The 20,501-nt window shown below is 42.4% G+C and overlaps 3 protein-coding genes across 3 annotated transcripts in view; all 3 read right to left on the reverse strand.

Moving 5' to 3' along the window:
* Positions 1-1,442: 1,442 nt before the first annotated feature.
* Positions 1,443-8,409, reverse strand: LOC117466509 (toll-like receptor 8). The gene is made up of 4 exons (XM_034109796.2): positions 8,308-8,409; positions 3,619-6,695; positions 1,860-1,972; positions 1,443-1,761 (listed from the first exon to the last, which is right to left on the reverse strand). The coding sequence occupies exons 1-4, from the start codon at positions 8,308-8,310 to the stop codon at positions 1,736-1,738; spliced, it is 3,219 nt and encodes a 1,072-aa protein (XP_033965687.2). The 5' UTR covers positions 8,311-8,409; the 3' UTR covers positions 1,443-1,735.
* Positions 8,410-8,565: 156 nt separating this feature from the next.
* On the reverse strand, positions 8,566-12,242 carry tlr7 (toll-like receptor 7). The gene is made up of 2 exons (XM_034109795.2): positions 12,166-12,242; positions 8,566-11,896 (listed from the first exon to the last, which is right to left on the reverse strand). The coding sequence occupies exons 1-2, from the start codon at positions 12,178-12,180 to the stop codon at positions 8,744-8,746; spliced, it is 3,168 nt and encodes a 1,055-aa protein (XP_033965686.1). The 5' UTR covers positions 12,181-12,242; the 3' UTR covers positions 8,566-8,743.
* Positions 12,243-13,316: 1,074 nt separating this feature from the next.
* The window catches only part of frmpd4 (FERM and PDZ domain containing 4), a 38,731-nt gene continuing 31,546 nt past the window's right edge, over positions 13,317-20,501 (reverse strand). The window contains exons 9-17 of the mRNA XM_034109794.2: positions 19,854-19,973; positions 19,489-19,625; positions 19,078-19,204; positions 18,769-18,858; positions 18,483-18,665; positions 18,196-18,319; positions 17,137-18,114; positions 15,507-16,670; positions 13,317-15,024 (exon numbers count right to left, since the gene is read on the reverse strand). Coding sequence (XP_033965685.1) covers positions 13,838-15,024; positions 15,507-16,670; positions 17,137-18,114; positions 18,196-18,319; positions 18,483-18,665; positions 18,769-18,858; positions 19,078-19,204; positions 19,489-19,625; positions 19,854-19,973 — 4,110 coding nt within the window. The 3' untranslated portion in view covers positions 13,317-13,837. The remainder of the gene's footprint in view (positions 15,025-15,506; positions 16,671-17,136; positions 18,115-18,195; positions 18,320-18,482; positions 18,666-18,768; positions 18,859-19,077; positions 19,205-19,488; positions 19,626-19,853; positions 19,974-20,501) is intronic.

Raw genomic sequence — 20,501 nt, forward strand, 5'->3', positions numbered from 1 at the left:
TTCCCCTCAAAGTATCTCTGAGCATGACGCCAAAGCCTTGAGTTGCGTTGACGTAAATCTGTCTGAGGCTACACACATATATCATTTATCAGTTTAACAATGTGTGGAGGAGAAAGCAATGTGTTTTCATGTGTAATATGGGCTACTGTTTGCTCCAAGGCACACATTGTTATAGGACACTGGGGAGCTGTTGGGTGGCAAGACTTCATATTAGGATGGGAGAAAATTTAGAGGAGGAGGGCTGGCATAAGATATATGCAAGAGTATATATTTGACCTTTTATTGCTTCTAAAAAGGAATAATAGACAAATACACTGTCCCTTTTTCCCATACTAGAAATTACCATAGATTAAATGCAGCCTCATGGGAAAGAGGATGCATTTGAACGTGTGCCAATCCCTCTGCAGAGCCTATTGTTATTGTTTCAGCACAGCTGGTCCATAAACATGCCTTACATGAGGTACAGCTGTCGTCCCTGTGTAGCAGAATGAGGTAGAACAGGTTGTCATCCTATTTTCTTCTTTAAATAGACTACATTTTGTCTTGGTCAGATTGTCTAAACAGTGCAGTCACCAGGGGTTTTGTTACATCAACTCCTTCTGCTAAAGTATGAATTCAGTATGAATTGATCAGTCCTAGTTGGGGAAATGTGTTGCCATCTAGTCAAAGAATGTACCTCGTTTTACATTTAATAGTTTGGGTTTCTGTATTTTGTTATCTGAGGCTAAATGTATCATGTACTTAAATTAATCGGCTCACCCTATAATAGCACTCCTGTCTTTTCAAGCACTCATGACCTCAGGGCATCTTGCAACACAGCCTTAAAGTTAGTACCGGTCATTTGTGATAACAGAAAGAGGGTGTGGTCCTGCTCAGGTTGGAACAGCTGCAAGGCAGGAATGTTGGAGTATACTAAGGTAAAATGATAGTACTGCTAGGCTGTTCCCATTTAAAGTTAGTTTGAAATTCATAAACAAAGGATGGGTTTTCCTCTAGAGTGGAATCTAGGTGTTGAAGTTTCAAAGTAGTACATTGTAAGATTTTTTCAACCAGTCATTACAGGATGTGAGACAGAGGTTACTGTATTGTGAAAAAGTTCCATTAGGATGAACTGTACACTTTACAAGTTGGACATCTTGCATTCTGAATCCTGTTCCTTTCACGTATAGCAAATTGGGGTTTTTCATCAATATCATGCAAAAGAAGCAGAGCCCAGATAAGTGTCACTTTTAACTGAGACATCCTTTGCTTTGAAAGCATGATTTGAAAATGGAGCATGCCAGTTATGCTAGCAGCTACAGACAGAAGCAACACCTTCAATTTACACCAATGATTTTAAGTGGAAAAAGCCATATTCATTTTGTGTTGCGTTTGTGACCAAAGTGTTGCTCTAAAGTGGCGTGGTACTAAAAACACAATTAAAACCACAAGGACACATTAAAGTCAGTTAACATTTTTTATTTTGCATATTTAACAAACATGTGCATTCAGATTTTGTTACCAAAAAACACACAGCTTGCTTCAAGAGCATTTACAAGTGGGAAGACAAGGGTTACAAATCAGAAAGTGTAGGTCCCTCAGTTGTTTCATGACACTTCTGCACTTATCCACAACAGATGATCAGGAACCCATGCCGACGCCAGGCCACGCTTCCTTGCTGTACAGAGGGACATCTACCCATTTTTTTTACAGAAGAAAGGCAAGGCTTGTGAAATGTACTGAGGACTAGTCTTCATTATGTTGACCTCTCCTGATCGATGGCTGCAAGAGGGATACAAATAGAGTTTGTGTGATTAGTACAAAGGGTTTGACCATAGCAATTCATGTTGTAGATGTAGATCTTAAGGTACTGCACATACTTTCTTTGGTTGGCAGGGTGTTTTTCTCAGCGGTCTCCGTCTTCTTCAGCTTGGACTTGTCGAAGGTTGTTACTCCTGATACATCCGCTTTGTCAGCCATATCTGCAGAGGCTCTAAAACAGATAAGAAACCTTAGATCAGCTTTGCTTCAATAGAGTTTAATCAGAACGCACCTGGGCATGTGAACAGATTAAGGTCACAATTAACAACGTGTAGGGTAATTGAAATTACTCAACTATAAGTAACATCTAGGGCTGATGCAGACACTGCATGTGCTGTTTTATCAGCGCCAGACTTGATACAGGCTTTGTGTCAGTTAGTCCACACGGGCAGATGATGGGACCCCACCCTTTAATGCAATCTAGAGGAGCAGACTGCATCAACTATAGCAGACCCCAGTGAACAATATAACTCACTCAAAAAGGCTGAGCATGCACTGAATCTCAGGTTAAAAGGCATAGGTTACTGAAACAAAGCATGTAGCACTTGATTGGATCCATAGACTTGATTACATGTAATTTTGTGCCGTTTTTGTGGAAAACGGTAAAGAGTTTTGAATGTTCTGATTATTTCCTGGAGCTTTGAACACATACGCGAGTGTAACGCTGTCTGATAATGAGATAGGACATTGTGGGAGAAGGAGAAACGTAATATAATCAAAACAACGGTGACCAAATCATTCAATAGACAGGCTAAAAGAGAAAGAGGCTTTAAAGAAAACGTGAATATAAGAACATGAACACTCACCTTAGTTTTAGTCAGAGATACAGTTAGATACTCGTCTGGGTGGCGCAGGAGCGTAGTGAACGGCTGTAGCGTCAATCCCACTATAAATACTGCGCAGTATGCAAATCATCTTCTGACGTCACGTCCACTGTCTCTTAAACCTGCTTTTTACTAATATGATTTTTATTTAACAAACAAAAGTACCAAACCTATCCATAGGCTGAAACTTTATTTTAAATCAGTCACGTGCGTGAATATATTTGAGGAAACACTGCATCAGATTAGGGGAATGAAATCACCCATCGGGTTTCTCCTGTCATTAAAGAAGGCGTCATAGCATACAGGTGTTAATTTCTGCCACAAAGCGAATAAAATGTAGTTAAACAAGTGATGAATGAGACAATGGGTTTACTCGTTTAGGTTTAACGTGCATAAAGCGCACTATTACAGCCTAACATGCATGCAGAGAAGTTATCAAGCGGCGACACCTTGCGGACAAACAAAGTGAAAACCAGGAAGTGTATATGAGGACCTGCAGGTATATGTGTATCTGCTATATTTACATATTGTTTAAATAAATCAATATGCATCCATAGTATAACGGTATCAGACAAACGTCCAATGTGAATTTACAATTCATACCATTTTGAGTTTTGGTTAAGCACAATTCAGCAATTTTTGTTTTGAGTTTCTGAGGTTTTTGTCTCTGGAGGCTAGACCAATGACCAATAACCTAAAAAGAGGATATAATGCAGTACATTTTTGCCCTTTTTTATGGTTGATCTTAGACATATTTGTTTAAGTTAGATAGAGACCAGATAACAGACAGGCACAACTATTTATTTACACAGGGTAATAGCAAGACATGAAGTATCATTTTAAATACAGATTAAAAATATCAAAGGTATTCTTCATTTGAGGCCCAAGGAGAGTGGTAACAGTTGTGAAGGTCCATGTTATCAGAGCAACAGTTGAACATATTCCCAATATAATTGTCCACATTTATACAGATCTGTCCCAGTCATTGGCTCACTTGCTGGTGAAGTATTTTGAATAGTTCTTGTTGTACATCAACTTGTTGTCCACTCTGACCACATTCCTCAGGTTTTGCCAAAACCAGGGCTCAGCAGCAGCTGTTCTCGGCCACTCCACAACACTTTTCTCACACAGCCTCCTCCTCAGGCGCAGGAAGTGAGAGTGCTGCAGGACGGGCTCCAGCATCAGCAGCACAATCACATCCAGGTTCTCATCAAGCAGTCTTTGGTGGGCCAGATACATTGCCAGTTTGAAAACCCCGGTCTTAACGTAGCCCTCTGTCAAGACGAACAGGGTCTTGCGGCTGTACTGGATGCTCTGAGTGAGGTTATTTACCAGGGGGGCGCCGGGGGTCCAATCCCTCTCCTCAAGACACAGAGGAAGATGATTCTCTCCTTCCTCTTCCAGTTTCACTCGCAGATTCCTCATCACCCATTCAGTGACATGTGGATCTGTGGTGTCGTAAGTCACAAAGACATCATAAATGGCGCCTGGTGAGTTAAAGGCTCTGTATCCTTTTATCTTAGCTTTCATATAGTGCATCACGTAGGAAGCATCCCAGTAAAAAAAGTGGAAAACTGTTGCCACAAACATAAAAACAATAATTAATGAACTTGTGAGAATGTAAATCAAGAACGCCTGATTGTCATCTATACACTCCCTAATGTCAAATTTGATCAGAGGTATATCTTTGTAATGTGCTGGTGTGTCACATGTCACATCAGTGATTAGTCTAGGAATCTTTACATTACTTTTTTCCATCCAAATAATGAAATCAAGTGCATCGCAGGTACATTGGAACGGGTTGCCTTGCAAGAACAAAGTGTGAAACTGAGATTCAGGGCTCAATGGGAAGGTGGATTGATTGATAATAGTCAGTTTGTTGTAGCTTAGACTAAGAGCTGTAAGCTGTTTTGCACCATTTACAAATCCACTGTCCAAGTGGAAAATGTCATTATGACTCAGGTCAAGGAAAGTCAAAGTGCGGGTTACGTTTGAGTTTATAACTGTCACATTAGGTAGAGAATTGAAGCTCAGGTCCAAAATCTGAAGTTGATGGAAAAACTTGAGTCCGTCCCATTTAAAATCAGTAAGCAAGTTGTGACTTATGCGTAGTATTGTGAGGTTAGGTGGCAAATAATCATAAACATAGTCTGGAAGCGTTAAAATGTGGTTGCTAGATATGTCTAAAATTGTCAAATTAATAAGATTAGTAAAAATGCTCTCGTATGAGTGATCTGTTTCTTTCCAAAGGGTCCCCAGAAGATTATCTGTAAACTGAAGTTCTGTTAATGAACGGCTGAACATCTGTTTGGTGGTTAAAATGGAAATGGAGTTATGACTCATATTCAGCACCCTCAGAGCAGGAAGATTTTGTGTGAAATTTAAATTAAGTGTTACCCCGTACGCTTCAAAGTAGTGTCCATTGTAACTAAGGTCTAGCACTTGTAGTTTCTTTAGTTCTTTGAAGGCTTCGTTATAGGCCAAATCAATCTTATTGAATGACAGGTCCAGGTATGTTAGATTATGCAGTAGTGAAAACTCTGTACCATTAGGTGCTGCTGAAAATCCATTTTTTGAGAGGTTAAGACATGCAATGTCTTCATAGCCAACAAACTGCTTTGGAGAAATGAAGAACATATTATTTGAGCTGAGAGATAGCACTCGTCCAGAGTTAAAACACTCTTCCTTGACAAGGTTATTCACGTGCTCATAAACAAAATCACTCGGATGGGGAATTGTGAGCGGAGGAATAGAAAGTTGGGACTTCTGATTGTAACCACCGCATGATGAATCAAGCAGATTTCTATCTGGAGTGGGAAAAAGCTTGTTTTCTGCGAGGTACATCACTTTCAGGTTGTAGAATTTGTGAAATACAGTGGAATCGGAGTGGATAATAAAGTTTGTCCCTAAGTTCATGATAGAGAGATTTTTGAGTTGGTACAGAGGTCTGAGCGTCTCCGGTCCAATACTCTGGAAGACCAATCCCTGCAAATGAAAAATTTGAAGGGACTTAAGATTTGAAAACTCTTCTGAGAGATGCAATTGTTTAGGGTATAACTTGATACCATAGTTGAAAGAGATATCAAGTCTCTCTAGCTTAGGAAGATGTCTCAGAAATGTTGCCTCCTCAGTAATTGCCTTAAATAAGAGGTTAAATACCAGGAACAATTGTTTAAGTTTGTTCAGACTCTTAAACCAGGAAGGATCCAGGTGTTTCAGTGAGTTTCCTCCCATATTCAGTATCTCCAGCTGGGTTAGATATTGAAATGCATTAGGATCAATATCAAGAGACTTTTTTGGACAGGTGACACAGGGATGTGGAGGTGTTTCACATCTTGGACAGTTCCCTTCTAATCTCAGGACTGTTAAATTTGGAAGCATAAGAAAACCATCACGGATGTGATTTATTCTGTTATGATCCAGATGTAACACGCCTAATGACTGTGGGAATCCTTTGGGAACTTCAGTTAAGTTGTTATAGGACAAGTCCAAATGCTTCAGTTTGCTCATTACTTCCAAACGGTTTTCCATGTTAACAGATGTCTTACAAGGATTGCTGTAGTAGCAGTTTCTGGCTAACACTAACTGTGTAATATTTGCTAAGCAATCAAAGCTCCCGTTCAACAACGTAATGTTGTTACTGTTCAGCTCGATGATTTCCAAACTGGGAGGAAGATTAGCAGGAATTTCCTCCAGACCAGTGCCACTCAGGCTCAGTTCACGCAGTTTTGTCAGATCTTTGAAAGCATTCACAGTGATGTTCACCGTGTTGTCATTGTTTGCTCTGCTGAGATCAAGTTGGGTCAGATTCAGCAAGTTGGATAATGAGTCATTAAAAATATGCCAAATGAAATTGTCTGATAAGTTGAGATAAGTTGCATTGTTGGTTATCCCATCAGGTACTTCTTTCAGTCCACGGCCTCCACAGTCAAATAGGACATTAGAGTTATTGTCGGCTGTGACATCACAAGGGAACTGCAGTCTCATCCACTCAGGTTTGCTTTCAGCGGGCTGGATCTTATATTGGCAACACAGATAGGACAGCAGCAAGTGCATCCAAACTGCGACCGTCTGTGGATGAACAACAGAGTTAGTGGAATGCAGCGAGGTATAGTCAGTTATCCACAAACATGTATAAACAGATTGTATATCATCAAGTACATTATACATTATGAAACATGGTTTATTCATCAAGCAAACCTGTTTCAATATCAATATTGGGGACCTTTGTCATATTTGACAAATGGTATTTATGAATGGCACCATTTGTATCCAGCAGGTGGCAGCACTCTCACTATTTTGAATAATTAATTATATTAACACCTTGTCCAAACTGAGGCCCGGGGGCCAAATGCGGCCCGTGGTCCATTTTTAATCGGCCCTCAGCAGATTCTAAAAGTATAATGGAATATGGCCCACACCTGAAACTTGTGCTTGTCTTATATTGTACTTCTTAAATATATATGTACAAATATATTATACAGTATTCATGTGTTAATAAGCCCACTTTTCCAAAAAATGCAGGCAATTATGGTTGAAAGCATTTCCTAACAAATCTTAGTTAATAAAAAAGCCCAATAACTTATCTACATGACAAGCTTGAAATATACCCTTCATATTTCCCCGTATTAAAAGCAATCTGAGGCTTCTGTTTTAAGGCTTCTAACAAAATAAATGAAACCCTATGGAAAGCTGTGATGTAGGTTTCTTTTCTTAGTATCAAGCATAATTTACCTACATTAATTTTGCTAACTTATAACTTAACTTATGAGGCAATGTACCTCACCTCTAGCGAGTGGCCCAGACCTTCGTATGTTTTTCTGTATGTGGCCCTCAATGAAACATAGTTTGCCTTACAGCTATAAATAATTAACCTTTTGCTCAACAATGGCTATTTAGTACCAAAACAAGTGTAGAAAAAAGGCCAAAAGGTAGTTTATTGACTCAGAAATGTCAGATAAACAACTATTTGTAACCAACATTAGTCCCCATAAGATATGAGTCGTACCAGACTATACCAGTCACACCCAGCTTTAGCAGCAAAACTCCTGAGGTCACTGAACTGGTGTATTATTGCATATGATTTCTACCATATTATTATTTTAGCACTTCCTCTAAAAGCTACACATTCTCACTTTGACAAACCGTAAGTGTAGTTCCTTAAACAGTAGGTTGCCTAAGGTTGTAGAGAGACTTTAACAGAGACAGCCTCACATTGTATTCTTTATCAACCTGTTCCAACTCTAAACAAAAGCATTGAGTTAGTGAAATATTGATAATAATAAATATGAATGAATAATGTTTGTAATCTCTAGTCCACCGATCACTGCTTGGTAATGGGTTTACTGTTACTCTAATAATTGAGATCGATACTGATTGAATAAGGTGACAGGAATTGTTTTTTCAACACAGTTGTGAGTAAACTTTAATGTTCCATATGAAATGTAGAACAACACATTATAAAATAACAGTTTTCAATGAGTCAAGTAAATGTATACACAGGAATATATAGTGCCGTAAAGATAATTGCAGAAACACAAAATCAAAACAGATTACATTAAAGAAGAATTCAATCTAAATCCATAACACACGCCGATGAATGAAGTTGTAAGCTACAGTTCAGTAGATACATCTATAGAGCAAACCTTAAGAATATACAGAAATGTGTATCAAATAAACTCACCATCGTGTATGCAGCGTATTGATCCTTTATGTTTCTTGAAATACAGCCTTAAAAAACACGTGACCTTGCCTGAAGTCACTACGAGTTAATCTTTTTAATGTTAATCAAGAATAAACAGCAGACATCAAATCCACCGGTTGCTGAAGTAAAACTAAACTCTGGTTCTGGGACCGAAGAAGTGCTTCTCTTTCACTTCCTCTTTTCTTGTATGGTGGAAGTATGTTCGTATCCCAGACAAAGACATTTTTTTTTATTTATCTGTGGTGATGCCAAAGAGAAGCAGAAAGTTCTCTATTAAGGGACTGCACACAAATGTTCATTCATATAACAGAAATGCATTTAAAAACGGGGTTGCTTGGCATTCAAAAGTCATTATTTATATACAGAAGTACAATTATGAAATAAAAGGAGGAACTAAGAATGAAAGTTCATTGTCTTACAGTGTCTCCTTAAAGAGGTTGTTGTATTGTTTGTGACTTTCAGTGGCTAACACACTTCTCAGACTGAACCAGAAGTACAACTGGGCCTGAGGGTTAGTGGGCCACTCCAGCACCGAGCGCTTAAAGAGCCTCTTCCTCAGCCTCAGGTACTTTGAATTGCATGGTACTTTCTCCAAGAGGATCAGTACGATAACGTCATTTTTTTCATCCATTAGCCTCTGGTGGGCCATGTAGAACGCTGTCTTGAAGTTGCCACTTTTGATGTATTTGTTGGTGAGCACGAACACGGTCCTCTTGCTGTTGTGGATGCTCTGTGAGAGGTTGTCGATCAGAGGACACCCGGGCATCCAGTCCCTCTCCTCCAGACACAGCGCCAGGCGGCGGTCCCCGTGTTCCTCCAGATGAGTGCACATTTCCTTCAGCACCCACTCCGTCACGGCCGTATCCTCCTTGTCATATATTACAAAGGCATCATAGGCAGAGGTCTGGGAGTACAGGCGGCCGTAACCTTTGAGCTTTGCCCGGCAGAAGTGGTAGATGTACCAGACGTCCCACAGGAAGAGGTGGCTGGAGATTGACAGGGTGAGGAAGCTGAGGACAAGGGAAGTCATGAGGGTGTACAGCATGATTGACAGGTAGTTGTGCTGGCAGGCTAGCAGGTCCACTGAGATCACAGGGTGACCTCTTTGAGCCCCCGGGCTGGCGCACGTAACCTCCGTGGCCAGCCTGGGGATCTTCACCGTGGTCGCGTTGAGCCACGTGATGAACCAAGTGGCGTTGCAGCTGCATAGAAATCTGTTTTTGTGCAGAAGCAGCATGTCCATGTTATTAACGACATCATCTGGGAAGCTGGATTTCTCAATGTGCTGTAGGTAATTAAAGCTTAGGTCCAGATATTTTAAGTTGTGGGCGCCCTTGAGGAAATCTGGCGTGAGTTTCAGGATTTGGTTTTTATGTAAAAGGAGCTTCTTTAGAGATTTGGTACAGAGTGACAGCATGGCTGGAACAGTGGTGAAGCTGTTTCCACTGAGATCTAAGACGTGAAGAGAGGGTAGAAGGTTTAGTTTCTCCCAATAAAAAGATTTGTCTTTTAGTCTGTTATTTTTGATGTAGAGCTCCGACAGTTTGTCCGGAAAACCACTGAACACTTCTTGAGGAATGAAGGGGAGGTTGTTATGCGAGATGTCGAGAACAATCAGATTAGCTAGTTTCTTAAAATAATTAAAATACCGGTTGTCCCCGTCCCTCCACAACATGTCTAACCGGTTATCTATGAACTCTAACCTCTCTAGAGATTCACTCTCCAGCTCTGTGTTAGTAGAAGTAGAGATCTTGTTGTGGTTCATGAGCAATACCTTGAGATTTTTCAAATGTTTGGTAAAATTAAGCATGTGAGTTAAGCCCTCGGACTCAAAGTAATGGTTGTTGCGACTTATATCCAAGATGACCAGATTTTTGAGCTCCTGAAAGGCTGTGGGGTAGAGCAGGTCGAGGCGATTTGAGGAGAAGTCTAAATATTGTAAATTAATCAAATTGCTAAATTCAGTGCCATTAAGACTTTGGCTCAATGCATTCCCCGACAGATTGAGGCATCTCAGCTCTCTGAGATTTAGAAATCTGGGATGCAAGAAAAAAATGTTGTTTCTGCTCACATCTAGGGTTTTGCCGAACTGACTGCAATTCGTGTTGACAAAGGATGCAACCGTGCCGAGTTCTTTATCTTTGTATTTGCAGCTGCGTGCATATTCATCATATCTGAAGTAATGAATCTCTCTCACTTCCTTACTTTTGTACTGAGCTGCAGGGGACATGGGGGTCCAGTACTGGGGCTCCCCCCCGGAGAACCCCACAGAATCTTGGCCGTCAGAGGGGGAAGATATTTTATTGTCAGACAGACTGATTATTTTAAAGCTTTTTAATTCCATCAGAATACTAAGGTTAGTGATTTTAATAAAGTTTGTTCCCAAATCTATAACCTCCAAGTTTGTGAGATGTTTTAACGGAGCAATGCTCTCTGACTTGAGCTGCTGGAACACAAAGCCCTTCAGCCTGAGGATCCGGAGGGATTTGAAGGAGGAGAAACTGCAGCTCAGCGTCAGTGTTTCAGGGTACCTCTGAAGCTCGTAGTTAAAAGAGAGGTCCAGTTCTTCAAGTTTCCCAAGGTGATGAGGGAAGTGTGTGACTCCTATCTCTCTTGCTAAAAAGTTTGATGAGAGATCAAGCACTCTCAGCTCTGTTGTGCTGGCAAACCACTCGGATGACACATATTTCAGAGAGTTACTGTGCAGGCGCAGTGTCTTTAGCTTTGTCAACATTTTAAAAGCCGTCTCGCTGATATTGAGGGCTGAGTTACCTGGGCAGGGGTTGCATGGGAAAGGAGCGTTGTAACAGCGAGGACAGTTTCCGCTAATATCTAGAATCTCAAGGTTAGTTAAGTTTTTGAAATCTTCGTCAGTGAATTTTTGAATGTTGTTGTTGTAGAGGTACAACTCCTTCAGACTCGTGGGCAGTAGATTTGGAATAACGGATAAGTTGTTTGACTTAAGACTCAACAATGTTAAATTGTTAAGCTGGGAAAATGCCCCTTCCTCTATGCCATAGGAAACGTTACATGGGTTACGGAAATAACAGTTTTGACCGAGGTAGAGAATCTCAATGTTTCTAATCTCAGAGAGGTTGGCTTTAGAAATATAAAAAATATGATTCACTTCCAAACTCAGGAGGATCAGGTTTGCAGGGAGGCCTTTAGGTATACTGTCGAGCTGATTCCCATCCAGATACAGGGCTCGCAGGTTCTTCAGGTCGGTAAAGGTGTTTTCCTCGATCATCACACTCTTGTTGCACATGCGGTCCTTGGGCCCGATCTTGATGGGCACACAGTTGCACCTCATGTCAATCTCAGTCAGGTTCTCCAGACCGTGAAAGGAGGTGGAGTTTAATTTAGGAATATGGTTGATGGTGAGCGTCAGATTGGTCGTGTCTCTGGGGATGCCCGGGGGGATATCTTTGAGGTTCCTCTCAGTGCAGTCAACCGTCACCACGCTCCCGTCGCTCGCCTCGCTCACATCACATGGCAGAGTCTTTGGGTAAGAAATGCTAGCTTTCAGTATGATGGGGCAGCACCACAGGCTCAGCAGTGCCACACTTATCTGTACAAAAAACACATTTGTTCACTGAGGAAAGTGTGTAGGTGGAAAGCTGATACAGTCACATCATTAAATAAAACACATGTAATGCACATACAAATCAACCCTTTGAGTAAGGTATCGAGATGCCATTTTAAAACACAACCGGCACAAGCTAGAGGTTCATTTTCCTCTGTTATTTACAGCCCTTCTTATCAACACAACCTGTCATTTCACTAATGCATACAATTATAAATCAACACAGTATATGAACAAATATTACTGGTACTCACCAGGTGGAAGAACATTGTTCACATGAGAGATTTTTAAAGAGGTCCTTCTACGAGTGCTGTTGTCAGGTTGGATGGAGTCCAAACAAAGTGTGACATGAGGATGAGCTCGAAGGTGAAGGGATGAAAGTAACAGGTGGCTGGGTTAATCCATCGTGTGTATTATTAACCAGCATCACTTCCCTTTTGTCATAAACCGCACACATGCAAGTCCATCATTTACAATGTCTTTGAAGACAGTTGACTGATTGTGTCTGTTAATGGTGTAAACTGGCTTCATGCAAATATTACTATGAAGGGGTTTCTTAAAAAAAAAAAGAGATCAAGGTTGACTGTGTCTTGCTCTTATACTGTATGACAGTATAACAGCTGGAGGATTTGTGGGTGATTCAGTGAGATGGGAAAGAGTTGTTTCATTTCAGGTGAGCTTGCAGGGGAAAGTGAAACCTGTGCACATGTTAAGGTTGACCACTTACATGGTAAACATGCTATTCTAGCACAAAGCAGAATAGTTTTCCTTTTACTTAGTAGTTCTATGGCTTAGTAACGTGATTCATCCAGACAGTATTTGTCTGTCCCAAAACCCAATGCAGGAATAGATACTGCAATTTTTGAAAAAACATCCACCTGACCGTACTTCAGTTTAAAGAGTTGATGCCAAAGTGGCTCTTTAGCCATGCTAGCTGCTATCGATCTACCTCTGTAGTCCAGACTGAATTTTATAGCAGCCATACAATTGACTGCACTGAAAAAAATGTCTATACTTTTGTTAGCGAAAAATTACCTGCAGAACTAATGAGAGTTCCATCAGCCTCATCTGTACTGTGTGTTTTGTGCTGATTAGCGAAGGTTAGCATGCTAACAAGCTGAACTAAAAGGGTGATCACAACAGTAAGCAAACGCTCTAGCCTGAGTGAAAGGGGCCATCATCATGATTAATGCAAAAAGCATTACCACCACTCAGGATTGAGAATATGGTGAAATCATGAATTTTTAAACATAGTAAAACTAAACATGGGTCAAGCTTCTTTTATTTATTAATAATGCAAATTGAGAAGCACTTAAATAACACAATTGGTACTATATGAGAGGGCGGTCATAAACAAAACCACACTCTAGTTATTAGAATAAAAACAGACAAAAATCATTTGAAAAGACTTTCATCTTTTTAATGATGTTGACAAATAATAACAGATAAGTACTCAGTTTCCAACGTGTAAACTGCTCAATAAATTAAGGTGACTCCAGCAAAAAAAGAAGTAATATGCATTTAAATGATTATTCACGTCTTGTCCTGTGCAATTATTTGTCTATAGCTTTATATTGTGTATGCATTTCTTTAACATAATATATATTCTTACAATTTATAAACAAGGTACTTATAAGGTTGAGATAATCTAAATGGTAAAACCCTACTGTAACCAATAAATCATAAAAATAATCCCTATCATATAATATCTGATAATATACTTGAGAGGAGTGTCATATTCTTCTTCATAGAGGCCTTAATGTAATATATTTAAAACTTTAATGATTTATATAATTTATTTTCGATAATAAAATATCGTATACACAAGGCAAGTTTTTTTCATCACAGCAGTTCACATTGGTTGTCAAACCCATGTCTCTCATGTATGGCTTTTAAAATCAATAATCAGGACGGAATAACGACAGTTTATTTGTTGAGCAGTGTTTTCAGTGAGTGACTTAGTGCGTTTAGAATAACAGACATGGTGGCAGAGTGATGTGTCAATGCATTCACACTTTGGTCACCGGGGGATCTTCCCGACGCTGCCTCGGCAGATTTCAGCAGACGCACGTAGTTCATGACCACCTCCTCCACCTTCGCCACCACCTCCCGCCGCTCGCTCTCGCTCAGCTCGTCCACCAGTGACAGGCAGGCCTGCGTCAGACAGCAGAGTGTGTGGAAGCTGTGAGTCAGCGTGAGCAGCAACTCCTCTGGGCTGCTGTACTCCACAGCCATCTGACTGCAGGCGCTGCTCAGCACTTTGGCCTGCGTGAGGAGCAGCTCTGAGGACGTATCCGCGTCGGCCTCGCTGACCTCGCGGTTCCCACGTCTGGACAAACGGCCGACGCTGGAACGCAACACGCCGACCATCACTAAGGCATCCTCACGTGCGAGTGCGAACCCTGTGTGAAGGCTGTATGTTTTTCCCTTCATTGAATTGACACGAGCCAGCCTGGCTTCAAGGCTCATGTCTTTCATAGCTTTAGAGTCAGCTTTCAACACAGCGTTTTCCTCGCGATTGAAAGAAAGAGAGCTGACGGAGAACAGAGACATCTTTTTGTCTTCGTCATCACAGTCAGTGTTTTTCTTTCTCCGCAGGAAGCAGTGACTGAACGGCCCACGGCACCTCCACGTCCCCGTGCCCAGCCTCTGAGCTGTGGACTCTGAACACATCTGCCTTCTACCAGATGGATTAGAGGCGACTGAACCCAGGGACCAGCTCTTGGGCAACGTTTTGGCAGAGAATATCCTCTTTACTTTTGGGGGATCTTGAGACTGGAAGTTCTGACTGCCACCCTTCCTTGTAAGTGTGGCTCTTGTCTTCTCTAGCAGCGCTTCTAGGCTCCTGGAAGCTGGCATTATGGCGCTCCAGCTCCTCCTGAGCATCCGGTCCCTGTGTGGCTTCCTGAGGCTGCTTGTTTGAGTGTCACATGAAGGTCCGCTTGAAGAGAAAGCCAGGGCTTGTGGGTCGGGCTCGGGGCTGGCCTGTGTTAGCCCGCCGAGCTCTGTGCTACTTCTTAAAGATGAAGGTGACGTGGTTGTGGTGGTGGTACTGCTCTCAATACAGAGAGCTAAAGATGACTCTTCCCCAACCTTCTCCAGCTGTGTGCAAGCTACACTAGGGGTACAAGGGAAACAAAAAGCATTGTTAAGCATCTCCCTGACCGCACACATTCATCTGTGTAATCAACTATTTTCAAACTTCAGGAAAATATGATAATTTGCAAAACTTGTTAAAATGATATCATAACTAATTAAGGTTCAAACAGATACCTAAATATAGGTAGAAAAACATTTAAAATGCCTTACTTGAAACACAGATTATTTTAAATTAAAAACGAGAGGCTTGAAGTGGAGAAGGTATTTTTAAATGTTTAATTTAAGAGAAAATTCAAAGGAGGAGACTTGTGCGCAACAGAATTATAATGCTAAAATAGATGCTCAAATAAAATAGAAATCACCTGGAGTATTTCCACATGCTTGCAATGGCATTAAGTTTAAAGCACTTCTGTACGGCATCAGAGAGCTGCTAACATTGTTTTTCAGTCTTTCTATTTAGCTAGATAAGAGAGAGCATCCTCCTGTGTAGTTTTACCTGTGGTTTCTTTTATCTTGGGCATTCGGTGGCTGCCTTCCCGTGTGATCCCGAATCCCGGCTCCGCACTGGTCGCTGCGTGGATCTTCCTCAGCAGGGTGGGGTCTATGGGATGGCCGGCCCTCCCCTGACCTGGGGGCCCGTAAGCTTTTTCATCACCAGGTGTGTAACCCAGCCCCTTCAGCGAGGACTCTGAGAGTACATGCATATTGTCTGTGGCACAGAGAGGAGAGTCCATGGGAGTGGCACAGCTGCTGCTGCCTGGGCTACAGCCAGCGTCTATAGAGGAACACTGGGAGCTCTGCAGAGAATGGACGCCTTCACTCTGAATGGAGGACATGCGCTTGTTCACGTGGTATTCGCGTGAAAAAGCGTGCGGCTGCTCATTGTCCTGTGAGGCTGCTTCTCCTTCTGCAAGACCGGGTCCTTTCGAGGGTGAGTGGACATTTGACTGTTGGCTTCTTTCATCTAAGTCCCGTTTGTCTCCCTTTACTGCCAACCTGTCTGCGTGGGAAGCCTGTGAGTCATTCACACTTTCTGGAGAAAGATTTTCTGCCATCTTGTTTCCGGGCTGCCATTTTTGATTTCTGTCTTGAAAGTGTGTTCGCCCCAGATCCAGTTGATTCATGTAGTAGGCATCTCTCACAGTGAAGGCGTTGTACTTCCCAACAAGATGTGCGGGCTCGTCTCTAGCCGAGTCGTGAGAGGTCATGTGACCTCTGTCCGAGGATTCGCAGGTTTCTCCTTGGACTCTGCTCTCTGCCTCCCTCTGTTTTCCTCTCTGCCTGCTCATTACTGAGCCCATGTGCAGCTTAGTGAAGTATTCACTGACTGATTTTATTTCCATTGTCTCTGGCTCCATCTCACCGCCATCTGAGTGAAAAATCTGGGAGGAGGCGACAGCAGATGATTTCGCCTCCTCATCCTGATGCTCCTGTGGGTGGTACTGCAAAGCTCCCGCTCCACCAACGCTGGCTAAAGCGGACTCTGTCTTCTCCTCGTTCACGGCTGGGTATCCTTCTGCCATGGCCATGTGCATCCTCAGGTGGTTCTCTGAGTGTCTTTGAGCAGTGGCCAGCTCTGAGCTCTCTGTCATCTCGGAGGAATTTGTCTCGTTGCCAGAATCGGAGGAGTCGGGACTAAATGCCCGTGATATTTCTACACCTGTGTATCACAGAAAGACAAACACTTCATTAATGAATTCATCTGGGGCACTCGACAAATATCACAGATAAGGGGAACGAGTAAAACATGATTAATGGTGATGACAATGTGATTCAACATGTGAGGGAGAAAAGGAGTTAATGATAACCTTGGAATAACACAGAAAATAGTACATCAATAAAGAATAACTACTTTAAGATACAATCAAAATACGGATCTATTTGAATATTAGCATGCTATCGTGCAGTATGTAAACATTATAAAATGGTTCATGAAATAATAAAATGTTGAGAAAATGATACTGAAATTGACACAAATGCTGAAATGAATGAAAAAATGCTCGCACAAAGGGAAACATAGAACAAAATGGGCTTTATTGAACAAAATCAACAATGACAAATCAAAAGTGAATGGCTGGAAAACGTGTGATGTTAATGGATGAACGTTACAATAGTGTAAGGAGAACCTGTGCTACTCTCGGACTGAGCCGGACTCTGTTCCTCAGACGCAGCGAGGGCCTCTAGTGCCTGTAAGGTGGAAACCACTGCATCGTTCAGAGGCTCCCCGTGGCCCTCTGCTCCGAGGGTGGGCACTGAATCTATGAGAGACACTGGGATATCGTTGCGGGCCCCGTGGGAACGAGTCCCGGCCCCCTGCTGCTGCTGCTCCTCCTCGTCAGAGCTGTCCCTAAAGCCGGGGGGAGGAGCAGCGATGGCTAGGTTGAGCGAGTGCAGCAGAACGTCACTGTCCTCCTCGTCATTACCCTCCGGAGGGGGAGGGAGGGAGGTCAAGTCAATGATGTCATCGCTGGACCCCGAGAGCGAGAGCAACATGGGTTTGTCTATGTCACTCATCATCATGTCCTCCTCACAACTGATGTCGTCCTCGTCCTCTGCGTCATCGGTCGTCTCCGCGTAGCAGATATCGTGCAGCAGCGGCTCCTCGATGCATTCCGTGGGACCGAAGATTTTGGTGGAGTACTGATACCCGTCCTCTATGGCATCCATCATCTTATAGTCCTCCTCGAGACGCCGGTACATGTGGCTGTGATTGTCTAGAATCTCTGGGCCCTCATCCATCAGTCTCTGGTAGCCCATATTTTGGGGGTTAACACATTCTAAGGGAGGATCTCCAAATATGAAGGAGACCTTTGCACTCCTGGTGGAGTCCTGGGGTTTGGGCCTGGGGATGTTGAGGTAAGTTTGGGAGCATGGGATTCTGCAGCACTCGGCTCTCTCGACAGTGTGCCCCGGGTGCTGGGCCTGGTGGATCTCCGTTATGTACACTGGCTGGCCTTCAAATCTCCCGTGATCCAGGTATTCACTATCCTGCTCAGAATAATCTTGGTTGCACCTCTGGTTGTTTCTGTCCTCAAATCCTTTATGGGGCGTGCTGTATGTACACTCGATGGCCTGGTAGGTCTGCTTTACTCTCGCTGCTTGGCCTGCAAAGAGGAACCAGAGCATGAAAACAGGTCTATTTAAAAACGTTCTGATGAGTCATGCTGTGGGCATTTCAAACATACTTGTTTCTGTGTTTTTGGCCACATTGAAGATGGAGCGCCGAGAGTCCACCAGTAATCTGTAGTAGCCAGCAGTCAAACAGGCCAGATTCATCGCATCAACAGACTCCATTATGAGAGTGATGGGCTGTGAAAGAGACAGATAAGCAGATGATGATAAGCACAAAATAAATGGGAAAGTGGGAGTTCTGTTATAAGGACTTGGTGTTGTTAAGATCAAAGCCCTAGAAAATATTCACACAACCAGACAGCGCACACATTTCTATATTTTGAAAAGAGGATTTGTTAACCTTTACGTCCAGAACATGTAGATCCACTCTGACCCTGTTCTCGTCCTCTGTATACATCTCAATGCGGTTCACATGACTGAAATCGGCCAGAAGAGCCACCAGGTTTGTTTTGGTGTTGATCACATGGCTGATGCCATATTTGGGCCCCACCAGCAATGTCACTTCTGTGTGCTTCTCGCCTTGCTGTGAAAGGGATGAGAGATTCAGTATCACTTTCTGCATGCAAATGAACAGCGTGTGACACACTGTGTGGCTGCACACAATGTGATAAAATGGCCTCACTCACAACTAGTGTGGATTTAAAAACCCGTCCTCCGTACAGCCTCAAATCGCTGAGATACTTCAGATAATGCACCTTTGCTTGCAAGGCAGTCAGCTGGAATGGGGAAGGACACAAGACATATAGGTTGGGTTAAAAGCTGAAATGGGTAACACAAAAGAAAAAAGTTGCAACAATATCTATTCAAGCAACCACGCAGCACTAATTGTTTTAATGAAGCCCCCCACCAGATGGTAGTAAAGAGTCTTTCCAAAGACAGAGATGGGGATGCAGATAAAGAGGGAGGAATAGAGAAAAGGGGAAGGTGTACCCTACCTTTTTACCAGGCGGCACCAGGTTCTGGTTGGTTTTGAGGATGTGGGTGAGGGCTTTTTTGATGTTCTTCTCTTTCATGCTCGACAGCACTGCAGGCGGCAGGAACAATGCCAGACCCCACTCTTTCCTGTGGACGCACAATTCATAAAGATTAGAGAAGGTCACTCAATCACTATGTCAAATAGTCATTATTCTTGACTGCTGATCGATCTACTTCCTCCGAGGTGGTGCATTGATTATCTGACAGGGTACAGTCAGAATCATTACCTAACCAGCAGTGATGTATCATCATGCATTACAGAAGGATGGTGACAGTGAGATCATTGTTTTGTTGTAAGAAAGCCTTCTAGACTTGGTAGGCAAACAACACAATACTCAATGGTTACATGTTGCAGTGTGAAATCTACTTACTCAATGTACTTGAGGGAAACTTTCTGGGACTGCTTGGCGTTGATGGTTAGAATATACATTTGCAGTGCAGCCAGATGGAGGGCCGTGTCGTATTTCAGCTCTGACCCAAATCTCTCCAATACCACATCATTACAGCTCTGGAGGAGGCGTAGAGGGAGAGGACAGGGGGAGGTTACACTTCAATTACCTTGATTATCATGAAATGCAAGAAGACAACACACCTACAGCACCCACATGTTAGCTAATGCCGTTAGCAAACACTCAATTCTCCACTAAATCCGAGGAGTCAGAATAGCATACTGTGAGTCCTTAAACGTTGCCATTAAATGTGCCTGTATGTGTTATCCACATCTGCTGATATTCACCTGAACATAGAGGTACTCAAATGCTACCGCATCTCTCCTGAGCAGGTCCACAGGATCCTTCGGGACAAAAGTGATGCGAAAAAAGCATTTCATCTTGTGCGACCCTGGCCTCTGTGTCACCTATGGCATGAGTCGAAAGATAAAGATGGTCCCATTAGGCAACAGTAGATCTTAACTAAATGCTTGTAGTCCGTCAGGATTAATATACCATTTTGACAGGGATTCAAGGAATGGTTTTGGAAATAAGCTTGTTTGCTTTCTTGCCAAACGTTAGATGGGAAGACTGGTAGCTCTCTCATGGCTGGAGTCAGGAAATGGTTAGCTTAGCTACGCTTAGCTTATAAAATAGAAACAGATGGAAACAGCAAGACTAACGTTGTCCCAAAGGTTAAACAAATCACATCAATGTTTATTTTTGTCTTTTATTGGATCCATTCAAATGTCAAAATAAGAAGTAGTGGTGTTCATGAGGAAATATTTCATTCAGCTTCTCTGACAGACGAGTGATTTAGCATATTTCACAAAATGTCAAACCTTTGCTTTTAACATCTTTCAAATATAAGCAGTCAGACTGAGATAGACTGCAGGTTTGCTCCGGGTTTTCTACAGCCTGAATACGCAAACATATGACTGCATACTAAAGTCAAG

Source organism: Pseudochaenichthys georgianus, chromosome 21 (assembly GCF_902827115.2).
Source record: "Pseudochaenichthys georgianus chromosome 21, fPseGeo1.2, whole genome shotgun sequence".
In the NCBI taxonomy this organism is placed as follows: domain Eukaryota; kingdom Metazoa; phylum Chordata; class Actinopteri; order Perciformes; family Channichthyidae; genus Pseudochaenichthys; species Pseudochaenichthys georgianus.

Bases quoted from the DNA above. Each gene is read 5' to 3' on its own strand.
- LOC117466509 (XM_034109796.2), bottom strand. The intron at 1,973-3,618 runs GTGAGCCAATGA...TATCTGTTTTAG, and splicing joins TCAAAATACTTCACCAGCAA to AGCCTCTGCAGATATGGCTG. The intron at 1,762-1,859 runs GTATGTGCAGTA...TCCCTCTTGCAG, and splicing joins CACCCTGCCAACCAAAGAAA to CCATCGATCAGGAGAGGTCA.